The following is a 22012-nucleotide window of genomic DNA, read 5'->3' as shown; positions in this document are numbered from 1 at the left end:
AGCACAGAGGGTGTAAGGAAAGATAAATTGTGAGTGAATTGTGTTTTGCTGATTATACAAACTCCTTTTTAGTCATTATGGGACTACACTAACTATTTTCATTGAAATTCGATTTGTTTTGTGTTTTTTTTTCTATACCGGAATAACTACTTTGGCTTTCTTGAATGTCACGCAAAAACGACGGGATGTTGAACTTTTTTTTGTGAAGATCCATCTGTAACGGAGTTCCGTGATGTCGTTCGTGGAATTAAACTAGCACCATTATAAACAAATGGTCACACAAACTCAGATCTATGAATTGCATCTGCTATAACCGTGTAATAAAAACTGTGCAATCTAACCAATGATTTTAAAAGATTTTACATTCAAAATCATTGATCTAACCCTCCAAACAGGTTTCTGTGACATGAGGAAATTAAACATTGAAAGTGAGTCCAAGTTCCCCGACTGTGCTTTTTATTGTTAAATGTAATTTTTGTTGATGATGTAGTTATTTCGGATATTATGTATTTCACATTTTGTAGCTGATTGGCACAGTTACGCAGATTTATATTTTACTGCTTTGTTTTGCATAATAAACTATCAAGAATTGTCCATCGCAATCGCCCATGCGCAACAAATGTCATAGCTCTTGGCACTGGACTCACGTGCATGTTGACAAAACCGAAAAGTTCAGTTCAGTGAGTGCCTGCCTGATGACAACTCTATGTTTCTTTTTTTCACTGGCAACCCACAGCACAGAGGGTGTAAGGAAAGATAAATTGTGAGTGAATTGTGTTTTGCTGATTATACAAACTCCTTTTTAGTCACCATAGGCTCAGAACATAAGCAGCATATGCTTAACAATGCATGTTGTCAGTTTTTGACTTTCACTACAAGTATAATTCCCTTGTAAAACGATGGAACTTGCACATGGCCTTCTGCTTAATGAAGAAGCCCTAAAAACTGTACCAGAGAATAAGAGGCCTATTTTTATATATGAGTGGCTCCGGTTTTTGTTTAAGGTTTTGAAAGCATCACAAAAGGTATGTTACATTTTTTGCTTTACTGAACTGTAAAATACCTTTTTTCGTTATCGTTTGCAGTCAGACATTAAGGAGAAGCAAAACAAGTTAGTGTCTCAGCTCAATGCTCAAATATCAGCCGGCCCTGGGCCCCCAACTAGGACTCTAATCGGTCAGTGTTTGTCGGCACTGTATAAAGTGGGGGATAGTTTTACCATTTACGAGACAGTCAACAAGTGCAATGAAATTGTTAGAAACAAGGACGACTCACCAAGCTTTTTGTTAACACGACTGTGAGTACTGTTATTAAAGGTAGTTATTCTTTCAATATATGTGTGGTTTTCTTAGGTCAGCCATCGTTTGTGCAGGCGTTCTGTATGAAAACAATGGCAGAATGGTAAGTGGGCAAATTTCAAAGTATTCACTCAGTGTAATTCTTTTATGTATATATTATTTTGCAGCTTGGGGGACTATTTCCAGATTCGGTGCAAGTGTTTGTTAAGGGGTTGAGAAATGCTGAGTCGCAAACTCGTGCAGAAACAATGGTTGCGCTCCATTCCCTGTTGGTTGGACTCGGTGCTTCTGCCACTATGTGTCATAGAGACATTTACAAAGCAGCCAAATTAGCGCTGGTAGATAGATCAATGAATGTACGAACATCAGCTGCTCAGGTATTCTTCAGGAGTCACTGTCAATGATGTCACCTGTAAATTCAAATTTGTTTGCAGTGCTTAGAAGAACTGGTGAAGGAATCAGCTTTTGTTTACACAAATGAATTTGAGTCACTGATACAGCAATGTGTCAGATCCCTGGATAGTAGTACATACGAAACAAGATGTGCTGTTGCTAGGCTTCTTGGGACCCTAGTAGCTGGCACTCAACGGCCAAGGCCTGCTGGTAGGGTTTCACATATTATAGTAACCACTTTTGGTTCTCAGCTGGCCCATCCCGTCAATTTTAAAATGTAATCTGTTTTTTGCTATTTTGTTTTTTGTGCTATATAGAAAAAATGTATGTATATCCAAGACCAAGTGGTGTTGAAATCCTATATTTTTTATTATTCCTTGCTTAAAGGCAAAGCATCTTGTTGAATTTTGTCCATTTTCCTTCCAGTAACCAAGGGAAGAAAGCCTACTTTGGATGAGGCACTTTCTTCATTGGCAAATGGATTTTTCAATGCAGGATCAACTGGAGGGGCCAGGGAGCTATTAAAGGGATCAGCTAGTGGTGAGCAGGAAATGATTTGAAGATATACATTTGCATTTGTTAAGCTTAGTATTTTGCTTAAATTAAACAACTACTTAAAGCTGGATCAGTGCGAAGTATCCGCATCGGTATCACAGAAGCCTATGTGGAATTTTTACGCGAATTGGGTACGGAATGGCTCGAAAGGCATTTAGCTCTTTTTGTCACCAAAGTCCTTGACATTGTAGCCCATCCTAAGGTAAAACTATCCTTGCCACTGGTCGTAATGTTTGAGTTGATTGATAGAAAAATTACCTATGTATTTGTGTTGGTTTTAGGCAACTTCCTCCCATGTTGAGGCTGTGTATTCTCGACGCTGTGTCTCGTTCATCCTACAGTCCACATTGGGTGCGATACTTGGGGAATCTCAACAACAGGCAGCAATCCGTGAATTGTGTCAAATCATCAATAAACACATGACCACTGTTGGTAAGTTGCTGCTGGTTTTGTAAAAAACGTGTCTATTTGAAATTGTTATGGACCATAGAGCATGCTTTTTTCGTCGTAAATGAAATTGTATTTCTGAAGTTAAAAAAGGAAAGATTTTGACCATGTTTTGTGTAAATGACAAAGTAAATCTGACAATCACTCTCGATATAATAAAGCTATTGCATTCCGTCTTAAACAAAGCAATTATTTGGTTTTAGACACATTTGCGGTTGATGGAAACAACCCTAACAGCTCATCATCGGCCGAGGTTTTTCAGATCCAGCATGTTCTTGTGTGCGCTTGCCTGCAAGTTGGTAGTATGATGAGATCACTTGGTACATCTGCTCTTCCACTGGTTAACGATGCTCAAAACAGTAAGTGCATTTGACATATTTTTGAGCGTTTTTCTTTTTTTCAACATTCCCCAAAGTAAATTCCAAACAGCCCTAGGGTTTCACAAAAAAATGTGGATTCTATGAGCTGTTAGATAGGCCTTTTGAAAGTGTCTATTAAGCTTTTTGTGTTAAGCTTAAAGTTCTATAATTTCATCGTTTGTTGTCGTCTAAATCTTTAGGAACTACTATTTAAGTGCAAAACAGGTTTACTTTATGCGTCTGACAATAGCGGCGTTCCTTGTCAAATAAAATAACATTGCAGTGTTCTTGGGACAAAAATTTTTGGAAACATTATTGTGGACTAAGCGTAATATATACCATTTTACTAAAATCCATAAACGTGAAAACATTAAAGCATTAGAATTAGTTTGTACCTCACAATATTTCCACATTGGTAAAGATTTTTGCAATCATATTGTTTGTTTGTTTTCAGGTGTGATTGACTGCATTATGAGTGTATTGCTGTTTCCTGCCCACTCAGCAAGGCTCTCAGCTGCCTGGTGTCTGCGTTGCATAAGTGTTGCCATTCCATCCCAGCTTACAGGTTTAATAGACAAGAGCATTGAAAAGTATGCATTTTGTCCCATCAATATATTGGTTCAAATGAACACAAGGCACCACATTTTAATTTAAATACATTTTTTAATATGCACCTGAATTTTTTTCTAGCTATGTTAAAACGCTTTCTAAACATTACATAAGAAATGCACTAGGTGTAAAACGGTTGTTTGGTGTGGCCAATTACCACACATTTCAAATTCCATTTTCTAGTTGTGTCATTATTTTTCGAGTGATTGTAATGTAATGGCTTGTTTATGTTAAGACTGCAAAAGCTGCGAGCCTCGGGGGACGCAATTTCTGGCTACAGCTCAGCGCTTTCAGCCTTGTTTGGGGCTGTGCAAGAATGTCCGATGGGAATTCCACAGGCTAAGGGCAAGGTAAAGCTATTGATTTTAGTTCGCACTTTTGTTGGTAACTGAAAACGTATCCACGCATTTCGGTTTGTTAAAATTGTAGACTGATCTGTAATGTTCATTTTTCGGTCAACTTAGCTTTAAGCGTAATTGCCTTTCTCGTGTGCGTTGCAAAAGACGATCAACGACATCTAGTTCTGAGTGATATTTAACAAGACATTTTATCCCCATAAGGATGATCAGGGCTTATAAAACGTTCCAATAATCCGCATCGAATAAACATGACTAGCTGATAAATACAAGCCGATTATTATTGTTAATGCAACTTAAACCCAGGTCGTCTTTACCATCGCCGAGGAGATGCTACGCTCAGTGAACCAGAATCGTCAGCTTTCTATTCACAGAACACAGGGCGCTTGGCTACTTATTGGCTCCATTATGACACTCGGTAAGAGATTGACGACGCGGATATTTTACAATAGAACGCCAAATGGGGGATGTAGAGGTTTATGCAAGGAAAACCGAGCACCGGGATCGATAAATATCGATTTCAACGTTCCTTTCCGGTCGACGCTAATCCTTTTAAAGCGCGTTTCTGCATGTTTTGAAAGGCCATTACGAAACGAAATCTGTGGAAAATGACAGTTTAAACGAGATCTATTATCCTTGTGTGCATGAAGATGTTTTACTTTAGAAATGGGCAACCTTTTTCTGTGTGTGTTGGTGTTCAACTAGTAATCGTGAAAATTAATCTATATCCATACACCGGACCTTTCCAGACCAATGCTAGTTACTTCGTCACGAAGCAGTAAGGCCTTAACGATTCTGCCTTCCGCTGCTCAAGTGTCTTCCGTAATTATGAACCTCTGCACCAGTGTATACTCGTTTAATTGCTGGAGAAAGATCATATCTAGCGCACGAACCCCAGTGTTTTTTGTGCTGCAACAATCTTCACCTGACATTGTTTCTCGTTTTCTTCTTTTTACTATCAAATAATACGCGTTCATATTTAGGTCCATCCACAGTAAAACATCTTATTCCAAAACTCCTCCTCTTGTGGAGGACCGCGTTTCCTCGCTCCATGAGGGAGTTGGATCAGGAGAAGCAAAGAGGCGACTCGTTCACTTGGCAACTTACGCTCGAATCTAGATCTGGAGCGCTCTGTGGTGAGTTCCCAGTCCCGATTGTTTCTTTTGCTGTATATGTAACATACCTCTTTTAGGTTACCTAACGCATTGTCTACTTTGCGTTATGGCATATACAGCTATACCGTCGTGTACTACACTCAAGTTTACCTGGTACTTCCACTGAGACTCGCCCTGTTGTTGAATTTTCTTACATGTGTTTTTACAGCCATGAGGAGTTTTGTGGCGCATTGCAGTGAACTCCTCACCGAAGACATAACACGTAAACTTATGGTGCCACTGGAGAGCGCTATGGCGATGATGGCCATGTAAGTAACACAGCAATGTAGTGCCAAGCGCCCATATATCAAGAAGAAAACCTGATCGGGATTCGTGCCCAGGACATCCTGGGTTTAAACCCCGGTGTGGTCAAATAATTTAAAAAAGAAAAAGAAAAAAATATAGGGTGAAGTTTCCAAGTGCAAATCACCTGATAACTGGACACGTTTTCTTTACAAGGTTGCCTCAAATCATTTCCATGCACGGGCCTCACTTGAAGGCCAGCTCTGCAATGGTTAGACTTCGGCTTTATGACATCCTTGGCCTATTACCGCCAAGCTCATACGAAGGTACGACACTTGCCTGTCTCCTACATATATATATATATATCGTCGCACAAGTAGCTTGGAATTTTTCTTATTCTTTCTCAAAATGTTACAGGAGAAACTTGTTTTTCCATGAATTATAATCGATCTTCTTGTGTCGCTACAGTCAACATGTTTCCTGTACAGGTAGTTTTAGTGCTCTTTTACGTGAGCTGGTAGCGGAATTCACGCTCACAGATAACCCGGCTAACACCACTACATCACTTCTTCACTCACTGTGTCATCAGGATGACAGCGTTCTTCTTGGCTCGTGGTTGAAGGTAATTGTATTTAAACTCACACGACCGAAGTTAAAACGAAACGATTCTGATGTGTATTTTATCGCACCATCAGAGAAAGTTTATATTGATAACGCTGGAAGACGTTTTAGCTGAAACTCGCAATAGCAGAACCTTACGTTATTATATTTATATTGTTACGTAAACGGTTGTGATTTCTTCAACCTGATACGTGATTTCTGGCATTTACGCAAGCTTCTGTTCAAGGAAACGGATCAATCTTTAATTGAAAACCAACTGCAAGGTCACAGTGCCTCTGGATCTGGATCTCTTGAGCATGACCCGACCTGCATTTACCTACAATGTCCACTGGTAACAATATGCATTGGTTATGTATTTTTATATTTAAACGTATAGTCCTTATTTTTGTGCGGGCTTCACTGACGTTACTCTATTGCGCCACCCTCAGGACAAATTGGCGCCTGGACCACTGCCGCTTGGGGTCAGCGTAATCGACGCTGCGATCGCACTTTTCGGTATCGCCTTTCCCCACGTGGCGATGAAGCACAGACTACAGATGCTGAAACATTTTGACGACTGCGCGCGTCAGGCTGAGAAAAACCAACAGCGCCACCGTGCGATTCAGATAAACGTTTTCACGGCTCTCATATGCGCCCTGAAAGGTGAGACTTAATATATAACATACAAAATAACTAACAGCAGTAAAGTAAATAATTTAAGATGTTACGGTCCGTTTGGCCATAGTGCGCTCCACAGTGGTTCGTCGTCTCTGTTGTTCGGTACCTAGTATAGGGTCCCCTGCAGATCGACGTTGACCGAAAGGTACCACAAAGTGGAGACTAGTGTGCCTGCTAGTGTGAAAGCTAGCACAGTGCCACTCAACAGCTGCACTGATGAGACCTTACAGGTCGAAACAGTGCGTGTACACACCCTGTTTGCAGCTTTGCAATATTATGGCTTTTTTTTGCACATATATTACTCTTCAATGTTTGGTAACTTCATAACAAAATCGGCTAAGAATCGCATTACAAATGCCAACAATGTGAATGCATTAGCATCTTACACATAATATCTATACTCATTTTGTAACTTATCTTCCTTTACACGTTCTTTACAGGTCTGGGCGAGAACAAGCGTCGTTTGGGAGGAGAGGAGATTCGAAACGCCGCCACCCAACTGATCATATCAGCTCTGGCGTCAACTGACGTCACACTGCGATGTGCGGCTGGGGAGGCGGTTGGAAGGATGGCGCAAGTCACCAACGACGCCGGATTCGTCGCAAAAACTGCCCAGATTTGCTTTGACAAGTTCGCGTTTTTTTTTTCTTCATGAAAGCAAAAAAAATTTTTAATTAGAAGAAAATGTGGATTTTTCGAAGTTCGATTGTGTGTAATTACAAGTAGACACAGCGCATAAGAACCAGATTAACTCTGTAACCGTGCATTTACCTTGATTCATACCATTCTAAAATTGCTCATAAGAGCCCAGTTAAATTTATTACCATAACATACGTTATGAATGTTTTCAAATTGGAGCAAAGTTATCCTGAAATAATTTAAATTTCTGAAGCAAATCTCTTTCTAATTTCTCAAAAAAAAAAGTCTGACTTCCCTTGGTTTTGCAGATTGAAGACCGCCCGTGACGTCATATCGCGGACGGGGCATTCCCTTGCTCTCGGCTGCCTCCACCGGTATGTTGGTGGGATGGGATCGGGTCAACATTTGCGCACGAGTGTGGGGATATTACTCGCACTTTCCCAGGACAACAACTCGCCTGAAGTCCAAGTATGTTCAATTAATCTCTTCTGTGCATGAGGATTTTGCGATAAAAGTAAACCTGCAGCAATAAAACATGCCCGGCAGCATCAGAAATAATTTTTTTATGTAGAAAAGTATACTGTTATCATGATATTATTATTTTCTTAAAACTACCAAATACAATATGACGTGTTAAGTGTTTCGTTTGTTGTAACACCGCATCAATACGTCCGCTAAAAAACAGATCTCCAAATCCATTCCCGAAAAGTAATCCATTCATTTTTGGGTCATTCACTTGTCTTGTGTCAATACATAGTAGCCTGACCCGCAAACAAAATACTTTAAGTAAAAGTTACATGCTTTTATATATAACTTCCGTCATCCGATTTTTGTCGAGCCTGTATCAATTCCCCTTCATCTACTGTTATAGGTTTGGTCGCTTCACGCCCTCTCGCTCATCATCGACGCTTTTGGACCCATGTTCCGATCCTACGTTGACGCCACACTCCAAGTTGTACTTAACCTCTTCCTACAAGTAGCCCCACATCACTTCCAAGTACACCGATGTCTTGGAAAATGTCTCGGAGCGCTTATCACCACCTTGGGTCCAGAGCTGCAAGGTAAATCCGTTGTGCGCAACTAGATGGCGACGTCACCCTGTTTGTGTTTGCCTCAATGATACATTGTGGTGATTGGCAGCATTGGTCAAGCGCCCGACCCATATACCAAGAAAAAAACCTGATCGGGATTCGTGCCCAGGATATCCTGAGTTCAAATCCCGGTGCGGTCAAAAAAAAAAAAAATTGTTGCCTAGCCCTAGGCGCTTGACCCATATGTCAAATAAAACACCTCTGTTTGATGTTCAGGATATACTGGGTTCAAACGCGGTGAGGAAAAAATATATTAAAAATATAATGTTGTTGTTTAAGGGACCACGGTTTCGATATCATCTGCTCGGTCGTCGTGTTTAACTTGTTGCGCCATCATGTCTCATTCCACCGATGCACAGGTAAGAAGTTACCACAATTAAAGCATTGCCATTATTCAGTGTTCCCTGAAAAAAGTCGTACTCGTTGCCTGTCGACAGAATAGGCTATAGTTTACTGAGTGCTACATAAAAGATCAGAGTAGTTTCATAGATTATTATTGTTTCCTCAACGTTGTTTTTATATTGCTTATCGGAGCTAATGATCTCCGTGTTAAATAATTCATGTCCCTTCAGTACAGCGCACTCATAATATTCTGTCGCCTGAGGTACAGTTTTAATATGAACAAATGTTAAAAACTTGCATCGCACGTCTATTTGAAGTCTTCCTGCTTCAACCCACGTAACCCACTGAATACTCCATGTATTTATACCCTTGGTGTCCTTGCAACGAAAATTGCCGTGTATTTTTGGCTCGACGTATAAGTTTACGGGTGTCATTGGACATGAACACAGACACTATGATGAGATTAACGCACGTTTGTTATTTCTATTCAGGTTCAGGCCGAGTCCATTTCGTGTCTTCAACAGCTGCATCTTTTTGCTCCGAGACATGTTGAACTCTCCAGTTTGGTGCCAAGACTTGGGGTAAGCTGAGGCAGTAGAATCATTTAAATGTGCGGACTGCATGCAATCCCACCATATTACTACACAAAACTGTTTAAAAATATCTCCACGCACCTTATTGTATTAATAATGTAAGCTATAGCTTGTTAAATGTTTAAAGCAGATGATGTACATTACATAAAAACCACGTAAATTATTAACGTTGGCAAATTTTTCATGAATTTCTTGCTTGCAGAACGAAATTCAAACAAACTATTACAACGACAGCATTAATAATTAAAAAAATATCAAGAGGGCCCGCACTAAAATTGTATGACCTTAGCGCTACTTGTCAAGTTGGCATCTCATTCTTCGTCGTGCAAGCGTCTCCTGCTTACGTCAGCTCTCGCAGAAGGAAGCAGCCGAGGTGTGCGAGATTGCCGCCAAATCGTCAACTGAGCGTGACATATGTGACGTGAAGCGTGGCGTTATGATCGGCGAAACGGGTTCGTAACCTTTTGCTTAAAGATTGAAGTCATGCCATACTAGTTATTGCAGGTCTTTTTTATTTCACGATATAACGTATAAGTCAACAACACGCGTTTTTTAGATGGTATTTACAAGTATTTGAATGACACAATATTGTGATTACGTGCCAGATTTTCTAGCTTTGGGCTTTTTTATTTAATATAATAAAATATACTTTTGGGCTAGTTTTATCTTCAAAGGCTACCTAGGAGTTAACGAAAGCAAAAAAGAATCTGACACATTGACCAAACTACCCAAAACGTCGTTGTGTTATCGGAATCCCATAAAGTTGTATCCCTTCTCCCAGGTTTGGAAGGCGCCTTGTTCTTTTTATTGGATCGCGAGGTCGACACGAAACTGGTCTCTGACGTTCGAGACTCGCTCAGTCACATCTTGCAACACCTTGCTCTGTCTAACATTGGATTCTGGCTCGACCTTTGCAAGTCGACACTCGCCGCTTCCACCGGTAAGCAAAGGCTGCTTGCTTTTTATGGGGTGTACCTTTAGCCGTTTTATTGTGACAATGTCAGTAAAGCAACAGGTTTGTGTGTGTAAAAGGTTGGTATACGCGAGATTGCACTCTATAATTTGTCCCAAATATCGATAATAAGAAATAGCTCAAGTTTTGAAATTAATTTTGGCACTTTTCCTGTATGCATACCACGTAAAGTGCCGAATCTCACAGTGGTTCAGAACACCCAACATTCATCATTTCGGAAACAATTTCGCAAAATATACAAAAAAATTAAATTGTGTTATATCCTATGAAATGAACGATTTCGCAATGCGTAATAGCTCCCACACTCTTAATAACTCGTGACTGGAAAAATCATCTTTTTTTCTGTGTCGCAGATCGCGTAGCATTAAAAACGATCGAAACTGAACAACAAGAGGCTGGTGATGACGAAACCAAAGACACCAACGACGATGACACATTTACCACCAAAAAGGAAGGAAAAGGAAAAGTAAGTTGAGATAACGCACAAAAAACTTACTTTAATTCTCTTACGTCCCTCTTCACAAGAGAGAGGAATATAAGTCGCAAACCTATAGCTATTGGTAACATCCACGTGTTTCAGAACGTGATAACACCTCGCTGGACGACCCGCGTATTCGCAGTGGAGTTGGTACGTCGAATCATCGCGATGTGTCGTCAGTCGGATTCGAACCCGGCACACTTCGATTTAGCGGCCGCCAGGAACATCGTCCGTGGTGGCAAACGCGGTAAGTACTACGTGGGCCCAAAAGCCCATTATTGTCGATTCTGAAGGCGGCATTATCGGTGAAAGCTTGATACTTATCTAAAGTAGGACCTGATCAGGATCTGTGAGCAGAATAGCCTGGGTTCGAATCCCAGTGCGGTATAAAATGTAGAAACAAAATAGTCACTTGTCGTTCTACACATGTATTTTTTTCACTCGCAAACATGTTGGTATCCGTGTGTAGTTTATTAAATCCATTGTTCGTGCAATGCTGTAATTCCATGTAATGCAAATGCCGGATTTTTCTTATTATTAACATAAACACCTACAGTGTTGCCTATCAAATTATGTTTTTTAACGAGTAACATGTATTCAGGAGACTTTCTGGTCCTTCACCTTTCCGACCTGGTCCGTATGACATTTATGGCTGCCACAGACAACAGCGCACAACTTCGCATGGCTGGACTGGAAGCCCTGCAGGTTTGTCCACTCTGGTTTTAACGCAACTTTCCCGACCATAAAACAAAAATTGATGATCTTATACGAACAACGTATCTTGCGTATAACTCCATGTGAATTTCCCACCCTCTTTAAAAAAAGTACCCATTAGACGGCATTTCATTTGTTCCAGGACGTGATCAAATATTTCAAGGACGTCCCAGAACCCGAGTTTCACGGCTCCGTTATTCTCGAGCAGTTCCAAGCCAACGTAAGCCAATATTTCTACCGAAACCTATTCATAGTCTCACGAATTTCGCCTTCTACTATAGGTGGGGGCGGCATTGCGTCCAGCCTTCTCAGACAACTCGCACGATGTGACGGTACGAGCGTGTGAAGTGTGTAGTGCGTGGATTGCCAGTGGAGTTGTGAGCGATCTCTCGGATCTCAAACGCGTCCACGCCCTGCTCGTCTCCAGCCTCGCTAAGGTGAGTGGGCGGTTTTTGATGTGGTTTGTGGTACGCTAGGAATGTTTTGTAAAACGGTCGTTAAACAAAAAAAAACTGTTGTATGGGTCGTGATCGTGATGTATTGGTTAAACCAGTGGTTCGTTACATGGTCTCCATTTATTTCAAAAACCTGCAACAATTTTTTGTGTAATTTGTTTCGCGACGTCCTTGAAAATTTGAAACGACGCACAGTTTGAGAACAACTTGTTTAAACTTTCCTCGTGTTTCTGTTGAAACGTCATAATTGTTTTTGTTTAAATCCTTCTTATAGGTCAGTCAACACGATGCAACGTCTGCTCCTATCTACAGCGAAAGCGCATCCACGATGGAAAAGCTCGCCGTGCTCAAAGCTTGGTCGGAGGTAAAATGGTTGATTATCCCGTGATAGCTATCTCCAACATGGTTGTTATAACTACATTTTTGCTACAATTGAATTTCGACCTAAAAACTCCTGCTTATGTCACTTTGCCAATCTCAAAAAGCACCTAAGTTCTAATTTTTTAGGTTTATATCGTGGCTGTGCAAAACGAGTCGGGTGCCGAAGAGAAAAAGTCTGCGGGAGGAAGCCTCCTTAGTTTGGTGGAACCCCATCTCAAGCAACTTGCCGACTACTGGCAGAAGGCATTGAAAGATCAAGCGATTCTGAAATTGCCACAAGAGTTTCACGCCCATTTACCGGAGCAAGGTATAGGACTTACCGGCTACCTGACCACGTTGTTATTGATATTAATTGTTAGTAGCTGCGAATCTTATGACGTAATCAAATGTTTGGAAATTTTATTTCAATGTTTGCAATCTTTGCAAATATTGCGTTTCGTTGAAAAAAAAACGTGACAATATATTACTGTTTTCTGCTGCGAACTGTCACCTAAAAATAAACTTCCTACTAGGTGGCGCCTTCTTTACCATGGAGAGCGCATCGCGAGTGACGTCACACTATCGATACGCATGGCCGAACATCCTCAACGCGCTTTCACTGTGGTTGGCGAACGTTGATTTCGCGTCCACAGAGGATGAGGTGGACGAGAAGAAGGAGGAGGAACGCGAGAAAAAACTTCACCTGGTCATGGGTAAATCACCGTTCCAATCCATCCTATTGTCCATGTTGAAATACCTTATACTCGATGTACGGCAGCTTAAGTAGCCGAAAAGCCTTTTTTCGTTGTGTACAGTTGTTTAGTTTATTATAGGGCGTTTATCGGTAAGTTCTAGGCCACAATCCCTCCACGATGCAGTGCTGGGATGAATTTATTTGTAATGAGCGACTTGGCCACTCAACACTTAATTTTGAAAAATTATGTAACTATACATTCACTTATAGTTTATTTTTTCACAGGGGTGTGTGTCGAGGCTTTGTGTTCGCCGCGAATATCGGACTCGGTCGGTGTGATCATAGCTTGCCTCTCCTCTCTGGACGCTCTCTTCTCGTCCAAGTGGGTACGAAGCAAAGTGGGAGAAAACCAGGTCAGTTCGACCACAAACCAATTTCTACCGACTCCAATGCAATGCAAGCATTCGTTTGTTTTAGTCCTACTGTATTTGTGGTGTATAGAAACGAAGTATGGTCATTGAAAAGTTGTAAATTACTGAACTTCGCGGTTTAAACATGTAGGAAGGCGTTTGTGTGCAAAATGTAGTTTTCAGCGTTCCTTGTTTAATCCCAGATACTTGGAATTGAAATCCTGAACGTCCTTCATCGCCTTCTCCTCACACGGGATTCTTTCTCCACCCAGAGGTTGGTCGTTGGAATTGTGAAGAAAATTTTACTCGCTGCCAAAGAGCACATCTTCCAAGACGGGGGTATGGTTTTTGATATTTGTCCCAATTAAGTAGATACGTTTTATTACCCTTCAATATTTCTGGTGTTATGCATCACATGGACGTATAAAATTTCGCCCTAGCGTAGTATATGTTTGGTGTCCAATTAACTGGAAGTGATATTTTATAAAGTTTTGGTCAATTACAGTACTTGCTGTGCTGCTCTATACTGTCGTCATACAGCGTTAAATGCTTTCGTCACAAAAATTACCAATAAAGATAGTTTTCGGTCGCATCCATCGTTAAACCCCGTCACATTTTCGTAGTTTTCGATGAAGTGAAAGTCGACGGAGAGGGGGGTGAGTCTGGCGGCATTGACGCGGGAAAGTCGACGGTGTTCGCGATTCTCGAAATCTGCATGTGTGTTTTGGTTCGACAAGTCCCAGCCATCAACCCCACCTTCAGGCAAGTGTGATATCTCGTTCAATATATGGCGACTTGTCTAACCCAACTTCCGCGCAGGAACAAATCACGTGACGCAGTTTCTACCAATAGGAAGCTTCCGCAGGAGGCGGCCGACTTAGTGGCTTCTGCCATCGGCCTGTTGAGCGATGTGTTATGCCTATGTTCACCGAGAGGTATATTTTAACATTGTTTATTAAACTGGTTTCTCATGTACTACAAACTCTGTGCAACTGTGGTTCATGTTTCCCAATAGCTCTGTGGCGAGTCTGTTAATGTTCACTTTACGTATTGCTAAAAAATGTAGTTTTTTATTAACCCAAAATTTGTGTGAGGCTTGTACATCAACCACCACTACTTGTTTTGTCTCGGTTATTTAACTTGTTTTGAATAAGAAATCCAAAGCTAAGATGCTGGACACATTAAACAGACGTTTCAGACACATCTGTGTTCATCATTAGTTCTATTGCTAAAACACATGCAGTTGTGTTTCAAACGTCCGCTCAATATGTTCAGCATCTTAGCCTTAGATTTCTTATTCAAAGCAGTCTCCAAGTTCTTTACACCTAAGGGTATTCGGATTGATAAAACAAGAATTTATTGTAATGTGTTTATTTGCTTTTGCAGGTAGCTTAACAATACTTCCCACTGTGTTATATCTACTGGTCGGCGCTCTTCGCGAAGGCTCGTCACGTGACGAAAACGGCCAATCGGAACCTTCGCTTGTCTCCGTGGCAACCTCGGCACTCCACGTAAGTCTAAACTCACCTGAATTGTGACATCAGTCAGAGACTTATTGCCTTATGGAAATATATGATACTAATAGTCATAATCTACTAGGGCCACATTCTTCTACCATTAAGGACCAGATCTTCCCACAAAGCATTTAATACCGTATCTGCACTGAAATTGCGAAAATTGTATTCAGGCATTTCGTTCGATCCTAACTTCCCCGTTTTTGAAAATGGAACTCTACCAGGATGAATGGAGGAAGCTTCTGCAAAGTGCTTTGTCGTCAATCCTTGATTTTGGAAAAGGTAATCAACGCATGCTTTAAAACTACCCACTGTGCGTGCAGAACGTATAGAACATTAGCAGAACAGTGTGCAACCTGAAAGTAAAAATGCGGTTCTATTGTTATATCTTCACAGACGTGGATAAGTTCGATGTATCTTCGTTGCTCACCTGTCAATCATTATTCCTCCTTACTGCGCCACCTAGCGTCTGTCAACACCCCAAGCTGCTAATTGAAATGCTCGACTACTTTGAAAAGGTGTTCACTTCGTGCGATGTTAAGGTATGTCAAGGCCAAAACGCCCGTTTACTGAAACGGAATGGCATTTAAATACACGTAAATCTGAAATGCTTTATACAACGACCTGTCCTGTTTCGAATGCTGTCATTTCAATCACTTGCTTTAGATAACAACTTTAAATACACAGCGACGCAATTTCAGGACAAACTCAAGTGTGCCACACTTCTCGCGCCAATATTCAAGCTGCCCGATCACGCAATATCACGACCTTTCGTCCACCGGATGGCACCCTTGCTCACCGCGCAGCTTGAAAGAGCGAAAAGCCTCGTGACGTCAGAAGACGCTGCCGTCGTCGCCGAATGCCTGAACCTTCTTGAACTGCTGATCGGTCTGAGCGACGACGAAAGCAGTGAGATTTAATTTAAGTTTTTAATCAGGGGTTCGCCACAGTAGGTAATGATTGGTTTTATGCAGGAGACGAGATGGTCCGATCGCTCATTCCTCTTTTCGTATCGTGTCTGAACGTGGAAGCGCACGGCAGTGACGCTAACGGAAATCCGACGTCACAAAACAAAGTGCACGAAAGCGCCCTCCAGCGGCTCCTGCAGATCGGACCCAAGTATCCAGTCGCTTTCAAGGTAACGTTTATGATTACAAAACGCATGTATTTTGTTTCTATAAATGATACGTAACGCTTTCATTGTGCTCTATCCATTGGCTGCCTGGATTTTCCTCAACCAGAAACGTAACTGCCCGTTGCAATGGTAACAAAACGCCTGAACGCGATTTTGTTTTTCCCAGACCACAATGCAGAAGGACTTGACCCTGAAGCAAAAGTTGGAGGGGGCGTTGCGTAGCAACCAGGCGAAGGTCCACCAGGCGCAGCAGAGAGCGACGTCAGCTGATAACGTTGCGGCAACCAGAAAAACCGCCGCTCAGCCCACTATTAAACTAAAGATGGACTTCTCAAATTTTGGAAAATAAACTTTAACCACGTATCCCAACTATATATTTGCGTCACAATCGTGTTTGTTGCGTCACACTGAACTAACGTCGGCGCGGATGCGCGGTTTTTAGTTGCTGTTTTTAGTTGAAATCGAACTTTATCCCCTACTGTTTGTTGTTATGAGTTTTACAACTTTTATCGAGCGGTATATAATAAATATCTATCTGCGGACATGTCGACCTGTATCTAACTCTAACAACACAAAACAGCCCAGACAGTCATTTTCGTCTGTCGCACATTCAAGTTTTATTTACATGCTTTTAAGCCGCACAAGTCAGTCGAGTGTACTGGAATAGTATCTGGTATTTACACACGCACAGCTGCAAATATTGGACCAGAGGCAATACAGTACTCGGTGTATAAGCTGTCCACCAAATGTGTAAAAGGCAGTGATACCGAATGACTTGCTACGAACCGCAATGGGGTGAAGGAAACTGGATTGCGTTCCACGACCGAGTTCCGTAAGCGGCGACAGACGACGTCGAAAAGGAATAATATTAAAAAAAGAAAAGCGCGTGCCGGCGGCGGCGTGTTGCAAAAAATAAAGAATAACAACGAACCACAAACAGAAAGAATAGCACAGGTCGGGGTGTGACGTCAATAGGAAAGTAGCACAAGTGCATCTCTCAGTTTCAGCTTGTCTTTGGATATAGGCCTCGACGAATGGGATGGGTTTACATTGTGACGTCTGGTGTGTGTGTGTGTGTGTGACGTCATATACATGTCGATTGTGTGAGCTCGAACACATATTTTTGCGGTGAATGTTTGTGTGGTCGGGGAGCAAGCGGCGTTACACAGAAGTTTTACACACGATGGATAAGATAGGTAATACAGACTGAAGCAAAGGGAAACGACCACACAGACTGCGCGCTACTGACTTAAATAATAATAATAATCGTAATAATAATTATGAAATAACAAGCATAAGGAAACCGTCATGAACTATGGAGTGGGATCAAGGGGCCGCGACGCGAATCCCGCTATACAGTCACTTCATGCGGGGTACGCTTACTGGCCAGCAGCTCAGTGGTCGAGTCGTCGCCCGGCGATGACAGCGATCCAGTCCTGCTGCTGTCCTGGCGCTCATGGAGAGCCGACTGTCTCTCATTGTTTGTGTACTCGCCGTCTTCCTCTCTTGCGCCACCGCGAGACGAGAATGTGCCCGGTACATTTTCGTAGCCGGGAGTCGAATAAATAGAAGTTTGTCGCTGCTGGTGGTGGCGACTGGAGTGGTCCGAGCCGCTAGGGGGCGCCGCTGCGGGAGTGGTGTTGCGGTACGACTGTGTTGGCCTGTGATAATGGCGGGAGTACGACGGCGGTGGGGACTGGTGGTAGGCGGACGTCACAGGCTGGTCCGCTTGAGCGCTGGAGGCCGAAGACTGGCGGCCTTGTGCGCAGTCACAGGGTGTGCTACTGCTCGACTCAGCGAGCGACACCACGCTTTCGTAAGGTGGCAACACTGCATCGCCGAGCGATGAAGCGTTAGCGCGTGCAGCGCTAGTGTCTGACGTTATGGGGTCGACGTCCGACTGTGGCAGGTCGGAGTCGCGATAGACGGCCGCTTGATGCTGGGGTGTCCTTCTTCGATGACGATGCCGATTGGATCGACAAGCGTCGGTAGGTGCATCGTAATGGTGGTGTGGCCGATGACAGCGGTGGTGCCGTCGGTTGTGGCTTTGTCTTCGTGGAGCCGGGGGACCTGAGGTCTGGCCCATCAGCATGGCAACCTCTTCCGATTCGGAGTAGTCTTCCTGTGAAGGATGTGAAAATGTGGAGCGACATGGGCGTTCGTCGCCGACGCAGGAGTCTCCGTGGCAATCGCAGCCGGGAAGCAGACATCGGCTTTCGGGGTTGATGCGAGACGATCCCGAGGTCTCGAACACTTCGTCCTCGTCAGACATTTCAGGTTGTTCTCTGAGGCGAGAGTGTTGGGATCGTGCGCCGTGATGGTGATGGCTGTGGGGCTCATGAGAATGAGTGTAATGTGGATTGGAACTGGCCGAAGTGCCGCTCATGTGTGCTCGGGAACTTGAATAATATGCGTCATCATTGCCCGTGACAGTGGTCATTGGAGCTGTGAAAGCAACCCCACTTGAGGAAATATATTGTCGTTTGGAGACTGCGGGGTGCTTGACGGTCGCACCGCGTGAAGATTGCAAGGATTTGCCCACTGCCATGCGCTGTGCGGCGGCTGCCGAGACGGCCAAGTCAGCTGTGGAGACCTTTTTTGGATACAGGTTGTTTAAAACCGGTTCCTTGTCACTGCCAGGCAGGCGGTTGACGTCAAGGGCCAGATTGGCGCATTGTTTCTCCTGCAGCTGCACGTTGTTGATTTTGCGCATATCGAGACCGATCACTTTCAGACTCTTTCCTCCAGGTTCAGGCTCGTCTTCTTGCTCGTTCAGTTTGTTATTGTTGTCCACGCGCTCCACGGAATCAACACGTCGACCCGATTCGACCATGAATTTAGAGTCGCGCGAACGTCGGTCGTTTCGCCGGTAAATGCACACGCAGATCAGAAGGGCCAACACCACGATGCCAACCAGCACAGCGGCGATGGAAGCCACAAGAGGGATAAGGTAGCCTGCGCGCAAAGACATAAGGTTAGCGAGTGGGCAGATGCGTGGCGGAGTTTGGCAACGGAGGCTGGCAATGATACAAACAAATAACACCTGGGTAGCGCCGTCTGGAAGTGGTGCTTATGGTCGCGTTACAAGGAATTTTGTCGCATCAGGCGCGATCTTGTGCCTTAAACGGTGCTGTAACGCCCGCGCCGGCGGTATTTACTAAACAGTCAGTTCCGGCGTCGCTTTTCGCCATCAAAGTTGTTGGGGGTGTCGCGACGCGCATCAATGTACGTGAAACAATTTAGCGTAACGCCTGTGCGAAGTTGGCGAATGTTTGGCACTATCGAAAACCCCTGAACCTTTAGTCACCCGAAGATCTATGGATTCATAGACCGCGGTTGAAAGCTAATGCAGCTGAATTCGGAGCCGTTTGATGCCGCCCTGGAGTTTACGTTCCGCCGATCAGTTTGCGAAGAGTCGACACGCGTTTCAGTAGCACGTGCTTGTCATATTGCGTGACCGCGTGGTTCGGATAACCCGAATGCAATGAAAAGGTCGCGAATTTTTGTTTTCGTTTCAAGCGCTTTGGTGCGAGTTCGCCATCACAAATTGGTTGTTCCGAGCTTCCAAAGCCAAAAACGTAGGCACAAGCCGGCGGCAGGTGTCTGTACACTGCGCCTCTGCTTGCCTGTTATTAAAGGCAGATTGGTGGGGTATTTTTAGGCGTTGCCGTGTGTGAACGGAAAAGCTATCCAATAATATCGGAGTGGGCATTAATTGAATTATCAGGGCTGCTCTTTCAGACTTGTATTTAGTATTGGAATGTCTCATACATAGAGAAGTACTTGCGCCTTCTACTTTGTGAATTGTATATCTGTATGCTGGAAGATACAACCCAACAAACGCCCTTATGCTTAAGGACTAAAAAATCACAATTGCTCGTGCTTATACACGTAATAAAAAGACAGACTTTGGTATGGAACGCATTTAGATTGATTAAATACGATCAGGCGACCCACGGTAAAAGTAAGCAATTTCCCAGGCGTTGTCTAATCCCAGCGGGCAGCAAGATTATTCAAATAAAAGGATTAAGTTTGGGAATTATTATTTCGGACTTACTGTCTTCATCTGTCCTCGGCTTGTAAATTGTTTTCGTCACTTGGACCTCCTTGATGGCAGCTAGAACGGATGCCCGGCTTTCCTCTGACTTCAAATATGTGATCAAAGCATCGCTGGCTTCGGCCGCCGTGTTGTCACTTGGGTCGCTCGTGTTGGACGACTGCAAGTGGTGGAAAGTTTTGGTTAAGCACAGTTCACAACTGAACGGTTCACACAGCAAAGCTGCAACTTACAATGGTGATATGGATGTCACCTCGCTCCTTTTCGCTCGCGCCACAGTTGATCACCAGAGTGTGCTGCTGAGCAAACGGATGAAACAACTTGAGGTTTCGTACTGCGACGCACACGTCATGCACGTAGAAATTCTGCAAAGTGAAGAAATGCAAAGGCCTTTAGATGTTGAAAAGATGTAACTATAGAATGTGTTGAATAATCGCCCGTTTTGTTTCCGACCCAATAGTGGCATCGTGTGTAACTACATTTGGTGGAAGCTACTTTACAAAAATAACCCGCAGAGATCTTCAAGTTTTTCCTACCTCTGGAAGCTGGTCAAGCCTAAAGGAGGTGGTGAGGCGAGCGCAGTTGGTTTTTGGCGCGTCGTCGCTGTCTGGCAGACAAGAGCGCACGGAGGCAACGAAACGCAAGCGCTCCGGATAAGGCGACAACGATTCGCTGCGGCACAAACCCCTGCTTGTACACGGCCTCGTAAAGCAGTCGTCGATGGTCAACGGTTGGCACGTTTCACCTTTCTGACAAACCTTCGTGTGCGGCATGCTAGAGCTGGAGCACTTCTCCGGGCCGCACCACACCTGTAGGGCAAGCAGAGGGTTAGAACAATGTGCATTTGTGATTGCTATGAACCCATAGAGGGCGTTATATATACCTTGGAGCAACGGACCCGCCCTGCGGAGCACTGGCACGAGTTACACGACTCCTTCCAACGATCACCGTCCTCGTGCACGTTGCCCTTGGAGACGCAGGCATGGTTTGGGTTATCAACTGCATCAAAAATTCACATTAGTTTCTTGTATGGTATTAGTACATGAAGGGCATTGCAGCGGAAAGAGGACTGTAAAGTTATTTTGAGAAAAAAATCCACGCAACTACCCGCTGGCTTTTCATTATATCCAAAGCAAATAAGCGCGCAGGTTGATACGTGACTTACAACAGGTACAAGAAAAATGATCCACATACGCACCTTGCTCGCAACGTCTGCCACTTCTTCCAGGCGGACACACGCACTTGTACGCATCGATCAAGTCCACACAAGTACTTCCGTAGGCGCACGGGTTCGACGCACATTCGTTTATATCTGCGAAAGGCAAAAAAACATACTCGGGTTAATCGTCGGACGGATTTGAAGCCATCGAGGGTTTCTTAGTATCGACCAATTCAGCGCAGCAGTATCCGCGTACTCGGGGTCAATTGCCTGCGGGTCACACAGCACTGGGTTGTTATATTTTAACTTACTTATGCGACAGTCGGGCCCGGCGAATCCAGGAAGACACTCGCACTTGTAGTGGTTGATGCCGTCGATGCACTTGCCTTTGTTGTAGCTGCAATAAACGAAAGACGGTTCGAATGTGTTTTGGGTCGTACTATATTACTGAACGGATCTTATAGAGTTAAAAATATTTCAGGAATTTAAATTCTAAAACAGAAACTACTTACCAAGGGTACGGACTGCAGTCGTCCAAATCTGAAAAGGCAAACAGAGAAATGTTACACAAAATAGCCGGCAAAGCGCAAAAAGGAAAATGTTTTCACAAAAAAACATCTACATGTCGGACAAAAAACTACAACGCGGACCCTTCAGTTCCGGCAAAACACTTGGTTCACTCATAAGTAAAAGACTGTGCCAGACT

At 43.5% G+C, this 22012-nt stretch overlaps 2 protein-coding genes across 2 annotated transcripts in view; one reads left to right on the top strand and one right to left on the bottom strand.

Annotated features, from left to right (window-relative positions):
- Positions 1 to 785: 785 nt before the first annotated feature.
- On the top strand, positions 786 to 16632 carry LOC145889714 (HEAT repeat-containing protein 5B-like). The gene is given in 42 exon segments (XM_082980718.1): positions 786 to 1025; positions 1086 to 1297; positions 1353 to 1401; positions 1466 to 1675; positions 1733 to 1901; positions 2118 to 2231; positions 2312 to 2448; positions 2528 to 2678; positions 2897 to 3052; positions 3507 to 3642; positions 3897 to 4011; positions 4324 to 4435; positions 5001 to 5153; positions 5341 to 5440; positions 5631 to 5740; positions 5903 to 6036; positions 6262 to 6366; positions 6464 to 6677; positions 7133 to 7322; positions 7640 to 7799; positions 8203 to 8392; positions 8702 to 8781; positions 9256 to 9345; positions 9647 to 9809; positions 10139 to 10297; positions 10684 to 10796; positions 10911 to 11055; positions 11410 to 11513; positions 11665 to 11742; positions 11804 to 11959; positions 12252 to 12341; positions 12485 to 12665; positions 12871 to 13050; positions 13317 to 13444; positions 13645 to 13780; positions 14065 to 14376; positions 14828 to 14952; positions 15129 to 15237; positions 15352 to 15497; positions 15657 to 15864; positions 15930 to 16093; positions 16257 to 16632. Coding segments are annotated over 42 exon segments (6093 nt in total). The 5' UTR covers positions 786 to 899; the 3' UTR covers positions 16440 to 16632.
- Positions 16633 to 16693: 61 nt separating this feature from the next.
- The window catches only part of LOC145889715 (protein jagged-1b-like), a 36254-nt gene continuing 30935 nt past the window's right edge, over positions 16694 to 22012 (bottom strand). Inside the window, exons 19-26 of the mRNA XM_082980719.1 lie at positions 21819 to 21846; positions 21618 to 21703; positions 21346 to 21459; positions 21031 to 21146; positions 20684 to 20956; positions 20381 to 20512; positions 20148 to 20307; positions 16694 to 19045 (exon numbers count right to left, since the gene is read on the bottom strand). Coding sequence (XP_082836845.1) covers positions 17442 to 19045; positions 20148 to 20307; positions 20381 to 20512; positions 20684 to 20956; positions 21031 to 21146; positions 21346 to 21459; positions 21618 to 21703; positions 21819 to 21846 — 2513 coding nt within the window. The 3' untranslated portion in view covers positions 16694 to 17441. The remainder of the gene's footprint in view (positions 19046 to 20147; positions 20308 to 20380; positions 20513 to 20683; positions 20957 to 21030; positions 21147 to 21345; positions 21460 to 21617; positions 21704 to 21818; positions 21847 to 22012) is intronic.

The sequence above is a fragment of the Ascidia mentula genome, chromosome 2, assembly GCF_947561715.1.
Source record: "Ascidia mentula chromosome 2, kaAscMent1.1, whole genome shotgun sequence".
Taxonomy (NCBI): Eukaryota; Metazoa; Chordata; class Ascidiacea; order Phlebobranchia; family Ascidiidae; genus Ascidia; species Ascidia mentula.
Note: the sequence above shows the minus strand (reverse complement) of the source record. Positions and strands in the feature narration are given on the sequence as shown.